Below are 7,326 nucleotides of genomic sequence, written 5' to 3' on the forward strand. Positions count from 1 at the left end.
GTTTGTTGTACTGTGGTGGCTTGAATGTTGCTGTGAGGCTGGAGGCCATGCCACTGGAATTTGGAATACCAGCAGGGTCACCCTTCATTTGCCGATGGGGCATGACTCAAAATGGGAGTAATCAGCTGCAAGCATTCATTAATAATCAGACCATGGAATGTATGAATTATGAAGGTAGAAAAACTGGAAGTTGTCCAAAATGAAATAGAATGCATAAAGATCAATATCCTACACATTAGTGAGCTGAAATGGACTTGTATTGGCTATTTTGATTCAGATGATTATATGGTCTACTATGACAGGAATGACAATTTGAAGAGGAATGATGTCACATTCTTCATCAAAAACAACGTTTCTATGCAGGGGGGAGTGTGCCCAAGACCAGGTACAGGGTTGGCAAACAATGTTTCAACAAGTGTATTTGTCTGTTCTGTAAGAACTGCCAGGTATATGATAGAGCTGACAAGGCACAAGGTTGTAGTCACTTCTTGGCCACAGCCAGTGTTCTGGTTATCTAGTGTCTCTCTGAAAGGAATACACAACAAATGGGATGGCTGATACTGCCTCGGAAACCCAAAGAGGGGTCGCTATGAGTCGGGGCCGACTGGACGGCAAACAACAACAACAACAACAACAACCAGGAGTTTATTCTCTTACAATTTGGAGGCTTTAAGTCTGAGTTCAAAGTGCCAGGACCCAGGGGCTGGGTGAAAGCCCCTCAGCCTTGGGCTTCAGCTCTGCCTCTAGCTCCCGGCCCACTGAAGCTACAGGCTTTTCTTCACTCAGACAGCTGCTGGCTACTGAGGCTGCCAAGCCCAAGGATGACTAGGAAAAAGGCACAGTCCCGATATTACCAAATCACATGTTGTTGTTACCTGCCGTGGAGTCGGACTGACTCATAGCGACCCCTCCTTGGGTTTCCGAGGCAGTGTCACTACAAAAGTAGATTGCCCCATCTTCCTTCCCAGGAGTGGCTGGTGGGTTTGAACCGCCAGGATCATAGTTAGCAGTCAAATACCCTAGGGACTACACCACTAGCTCTTCAACAGTCAAGGAAGAAAAAAATGCGCATGCGCTGTAGGGTGCTTCGCGCTTCGCCACTGCGATTGGCGGGTGACGGAAGAGGGTGGCTTGGGGTTATGGGAAATGTGGTTTCCGGTCTTCAGCATCACAGGCGTGTCACTTTCCTGTGCTCAGAGCCGGACTTCAGCTCCCGGTGGTCCTGTGCAAAACGGAATGCGAGTGGGGAAAGGTGGGCGGGGCCGGTGGGAAGGCGGAGCGGAGAGGGAGGAGCTTCCCTCATCTCAGCCACCGCGCCCCGCGGTCTGAGGGAACCTGACTGGGAGCGGTGAGGAGCCTTCACTACAACGGGCTCCAAGGCAGGCGTAGGCTGCCGCCCTTCATCGGTGGGCGTCCTCTTTTCCCTCCCAAATCCTCTTCCTCTTCACCGGGACGCGGAAGAACCCGGCGGGCGCCTGGGGCGCGACGTGGAGCCAGCGGTGGCGGCCAATGCGAAACTGGCTGGTGCTGCTGTGCCCGTGTGTAATCGGGGCCGTGCTGCACCTCTGGTTGCGGCTACGTTCCCAGCCGGACGCCCGCGCCCCGGGGGTGAGCCCCGCAGGTGAGGTCCTAGGCCCGGCGAAGGGAGGTCCGGGGTCACGGCTGCCGGACTCCGAGCCTGCTGGCAGTCAATCGTTGCTTCTTGCCGCGAAACTCCGCCAGGAATTGCTGTAGGAGGGGAAGGGCAAGACCCAGTGGTTCGTAGACGAACAAATGTTTCTTTCCATCCTGGGATCATTAAAATTAGGCAAATTTGAGGGTTGTTTTTCTTCGCCTCCCCACGCTCTTCGCCACCCCACTTTCCTTTGCAACTGGAAATCCTTCGTTTGTCCCAGGCCTGGTTGCAGTGGTCCGGGTAGCTGCTGCCTGCTCCCAGAGAAAACTGTGTGCCCTTCAGCCGGGTGGCTATTCTTTTTCAGTTGGTGCTCACGCCCTGGCTTTGGTTAACAAGTTGTTTTCCTCTTCCCTAAATTGTTGGTCTTATTTGGTGGGGACTTTGTAGTCTTAGTGCCTAGGATAATGTTTGGGTTTTAAAAGGTGGGTGGGTTTTGTTTTTTAAGGAATAACTTAGCTTGAAAAAATATTCTGTATGATGTAAGTCTAGTAAACAAATCTAGACATGAAATAGGGCATGGCTGCGAGTGGAGTTGTTAACCGAGGAGTTTGGTTCGCGTAGCCGGCGAATGAGTCTATAAGAAAATACCAAGTACTTTAACCATCATATCCATTTGCTCTAAGATAGTTGATGTTCGCTGCATATAGGCTGATAGAATGTTTTGCCGGAAGTGGGTACCCAGTGGACTTTTTTTTTTTTTTTTTATGGGCTTCACCACGCTGTGTCTTTTTCTTTCTTTAACTACCTTGGAAAATTTTTTCTTACCACCTCTCCTCAAAACAGTTGACGATTTGCAATTCAGCAGATGGCTCTGTGCCTAAACTTAAGAGTATTCAGCAGTCCTCAAACAATCTCATTGTTACAGCTTGGACATTTATTTCGGCAACAGTCTCTTCAAATCTTTTCTTTTTAGAACTGAATAGAATTAAACTATATTTGAATGATTTAATGAAACTACGGTGTTACAAGGAGCTCTGGTAGCATAGTGCCTAAGGCACTAGACTGCTAACCAGAAGGCTGGCGGTTCAAACCCACCAGCCACTCCTGGGAAGGAAGATGGGGCAATCTACTTCCGTAGTGATACTGCCTCATACTGCCTTGGGTCCCTATGAGTCAGGTCGAGGGCACATAACAATAACACAGTATTACAGTGCATTTAACATGTTAACAAGTTGTGGTGTTTTGTTTGTAATCTGACCTGAAAAAAGAGTGCCATATAATTCTTTGTAACATTAACATTTACTGGGCTTGTGTTTTATAGGTTCCTTTTGTTATTTGATAAGTGAGCTCTACTGGAAGTTACTTGCAGAGTATCCTTAGGATTTTTATGAGTTTAACTGTCTTTTGGGGCTCAATAAAACAAAATAAAAACTCTACCTTAAGGCTTAAAGCCTAGTAGGCCTGCCAGGCAATTTCTTACTTTGCGATAACCACCCCCCCCCCCCCCCCCCCCGTGTTTGGATTATGCCTTTATTTGCTATCCAGTTAGACCAGGCTAGATTAAGGAAATTTAAGAAGTAGAAGATGGAAAGGGACAGGGTAGTAGGTGGAGATCGATACCAGTTATATAAATTAATTCAGATTTTGAGTGGATATTTCTCATGAATGGATATTTCTCATGTGGTCAGATATTAAATACTCAAAAACAAAACCAAACTCACAGCCATCAAGTCGATTTCAACTCATTGCAACCACCATTGGGTTTCTGAGTAAACATTTACAGAAACACCTGATTTTTAAATATGAATGAATTTTTCACCTACAGATGATCTGTGTGCATGCCATGATGTCATTATTATTTATTTTTTTTCTTATAAAAAGTAAAACAAGTTCTTTGTAGAAAATCTTAACATTATTTTTAAACATCCAAGAAAAAAACTGGCCTATTTTTGTAGGTTTTTTTTAATGCATATGGATGTTTTTGGGAAATTATTTAGGTTTTTTTATCGTACTGATGTATAATATGTATTCAGAAAAGTAGATATAATTGTGTTTCTTCATGGATTTTCACAAACTAAACATACCCAACTAATCAGCACCCAAATTAACAAAAAGAAAATTAACCTCTCTCTAAAAGTACATGCACGGTAGAGCAAAATGCTGCCCAGTCCTGTACCATCCCCATGATCCATTGCAAATCAGACCATTGTGATCCATAGTTTTCATTGGCTGGTTTTCAGAAATAGATCACCAGGCCTTTCTTCCTAGTTCATCTTAATCCAGAAGCTCCCCTGAAATCGGCTCAGCATCATAGCAACCCACAAGACTCCACTGGCCGACAAGTAGTGGCTGCACATAAACTATGTTGGCCACGAATTGAACCGTGAATATATGTCAAGTTGATTAGGCCATGATTCTCAGTATTATGTAATTATTCTCCATTTTGTGATCTGATGTAATTATCCTATGTGTTGTAAAGCCTAATCTGTGATTTTAATGAGGCATAATTAGAGGCAGTTATGCTAATGAGGCAGTATGCAATCTACAGGATTACGTTGTATCTTGAGTCAATCTGTTGTGAGATATATAAGAGATTATACAAGCATACAGAGATTGGGGCCTTACTAATAGAAAGAATGGCTGAGAATAGAGTGCATCCTTTGGATTGGGGGGTCCCTTCACTGAGCACCTCCTAAACCCAGGGGAAGATGGATGCCAAGATACATGGAGAAGTCCAAGGAGATCAGGCAAACAGATGTTGAAAGGTGACAAGGACCTTACCCCAGAGCTAACAGAGAGAAGAAAGTTTTCCCCTAGAACTGGACCCTTGAATATGAACTTTTAGCCTCCTAAACTGTGAGAGAATAAATTTCTGTTAAGGCCATCCAGTTGTGGTAATTCTGTTGCAGCAGCACTAGGTAACTAAGACTTTCCTGCATGGAAGGCAAGCATTCTACCACCAAACCACCACTGTGCCCTCATCTTGTGGATATACCATTATTTATTTAACTAACCCGTATGTATGTGTGCATTTATGTAGTTTGTAGTTTTTTACTATTAATAAATGACACTGCTGAGTAGCAGTCTTTGAGTGCATTACTGATTATTTCTTTAAAATAAATTTTTGGACATGGATCGCTGGACAAAGTTTATACCAATCTATAGTATTTGATGTATGTTGCCAAATCACTGTGCAGAAGATTACATTCCCACCAGCAAGTGTATGAGAATGGCCTGTTCCTTGAAATCACTATCAACATTTCTTTGAAATACCCATCAACACTGCATATTACCCTTTAAGATCTTTGCCAGTTTGATAGGAGGAAAACATCGGTATTTTACTACTCTAATCTGAACATAATTCCTAGTGATGCTAAATATTTTTTCATAGATTTATTGGCCATTGTGTTCCTCCTTTTGTGAATTATTTTTATGTCCTTTGTCTCATGTTTACTTCTTAGTTTTTCTTTTTTCTTTTTCCCCTGTTTCCAAGCAGCAGAATCAAACTAGGTACCCTGTACTTGTAGTATATAGCACAGGGTGATGAGAGTGTAGAACCAAATGCTTGTAGGGGAAACTAGGAACTTAAGAATGTTTAAACATTCTTACACAGGTGTTTATTGAGTCCACTTTGGGGTTTTATACTGTGTCACACAGGACCCAGGAGTCATTGGACTCATCAATCGTATGTGAGATAACAGAAAAAGAAAACTATTTTTCTGAAGTCTCACTTCTAATGACTTCAGAGCACCTGAGCGTAGTTCTCTAAAAGACCAGAATCTTCTCTGCAAGAAAAAAAAAAATGCCTATAAAGCAGTTGAACAGAAACATCTTAGACATGGATTAGAAACAAGGATTAACGGGCAGGAAGAGGTGGAAAAGATAAAGTAGTTTACAGCCATAATCCATGAGATTTTCACATGTCACACGGTTATCTTTGTGATTTATTTATAGAAAAATCTAGTTTGCAGTAATATGGAGAAGTCAGGGAGAAACTAGTTAGGATGCTCTTGTAATGGTCCAGGTGAAAAAAGTTTAAACTGAAACTACAACTGGAATTCATGGTGAGGAAGTAATAGACTTAAATTGTTCATGGTGATTTTGAGTCATCAAGAAAAGGTTAAAGTATGCCCCATGTAATCTATTTTTTAAAGATTTACTTTGTCCATCAAAAATATGGCAATGTTTGGCATTTAAAGGGAAGTTTCAGTTGCTTTGAAAATTCACTTTTGTGCAGCAGTCTTGTGTTCTAATGATGTCAGGTAAGTGAGGCGTATAGGTTAAATGTAACTTTTCCTATTCTACAGCTTTTACTCTTTTGAGAAGACATTTTCAAACAGATGAAATAGAGTATCTAAAGACATTTTTTCAGTTTGTTTTCTCTGATCCAGAAACTGAGACACAAGGGATTTTAATAACTTTCTACTGAGGTAATACAACATGTAGGCTGTGGAATCTTTGTCAGAACTATCTGGTTACTGCATTTGCCTCCCTCTTGTCTCTCAAATGTATTTATTATTAATATTTCTCTTTGAAAAACTAGGGGACAAGGGCACATCATCAATTTTTCACTAAGCAGTTGAATTATCCCCCAATTTCAGACTCATTTAGGTTTAGTTCTCCAGCATTGTATAGTTTTATATCTGAGAAAAATTGTTCCTGGGCCCTGAATTTAAAACAAAAAAATTAATGTGCAAAACAACATTTTCAGTGATCTGCTTATCACTAATTCAACACTTCAACAATGTTGTAGATAAAAGATGAGAATTTAGATGAACCACATTAAGCTGAATACAGAATAGAACGATGATAAAAACTCCAGTTAGATTGAATGGGATAAAATATTAGCCCAGCCATTTATTAGCTGCTTGATTGAGGGTAAGTTACTGAATTCTTTGTGCCTGTTTTCCTCATTTGTTAAATAAGGAACTTAATATTACCTACTTTATGTTATTGTTAGTTGCCATTGAGACAGCTTGAAATTATGGTGATGCCAGGTACAACAGAACTAAATGTTTTCTGGGCCTGAGCCATCCTCATAATTGCTGGCATGTGTGAGTCCATTGTTGACTTCCAACCTAGAAGGCTCATATTCCATCACTATATCAGACCATATTCTGTTATGATCCATAGAGTTTCCATTGGCTGGTTTTTAGAAGTAGATTGCCAGGCCTTTCTCCCTTGTCTTAGGTCGCTCTGTTGAAACCTACCATGGGTGACCCTGTTGGTATTTGAAATACCAGTCACGGAGTTCCGGCAAGATGGCAGACTAGGCAGAAGGACTGCACAGATGCTCTTCAACAAAGAAAAGGGAAACCAGTTAACACAAACACAGAAGATAATCTTGGAGCCCTGAGCCTTGAAGGGAAGGATACAAAAGTGGACCAAACCCCAACTAGAAGAAGAATTTACTTGAGAATACCAAAAAAGGAGACACACAGAGCTGCAGTCTGGCAACGGCCTGAGCGACTCTGACGGCACAGACGACAGGGCTTGGAGATTCCAGAGTGGTGGTAGGACCTAAGAATAAACCCAAAAATCACCCTGCTAGCCAGGGACTGCACGAAAGACTGTGCACGGTAGCTGGGGAACAAACGGAGAAGGTGAAGAGAAAGGTGGGCTGAGTTGTGGACTTTTGTGGGTCCGGAGGGTGCCACCATTTTGTAGGTTTAAAAAGCGGCTTGACTATTTTGGATATTTAAAGAGACAGC

At 42.2% G+C, this 7,326-nt stretch overlaps 1 protein-coding gene across 1 annotated transcript in view; it reads left to right on the forward strand.

Moving 5' to 3' along the window:
- Positions 1-1,509: 1,509 nt before the first annotated feature.
- Positions 1,510-7,326, forward strand: part of B3GALNT2 (beta-1,3-N-acetylgalactosaminyltransferase 2) — a 126,439-nt gene continuing 120,622 nt past the window's right edge. Inside the window, exon 1 of the mRNA XM_007938469.1 lies at positions 1,510-1,621. Coding sequence (XP_007936660.1) covers positions 1,510-1,621 — 112 coding nt within the window. The remainder of the gene's footprint in view (positions 1,622-7,326) is intronic.

The sequence above is a fragment of the Orycteropus afer genome, unplaced genomic scaffold (assembly GCF_000298275.1).
Source record: "Orycteropus afer afer isolate SDZICR_OR568_19922 unplaced genomic scaffold, OryAfe1.0 scaffold00050, whole genome shotgun sequence".
Classification (NCBI taxonomy): domain Eukaryota; kingdom Metazoa; phylum Chordata; class Mammalia; order Tubulidentata; family Orycteropodidae; genus Orycteropus; species Orycteropus afer.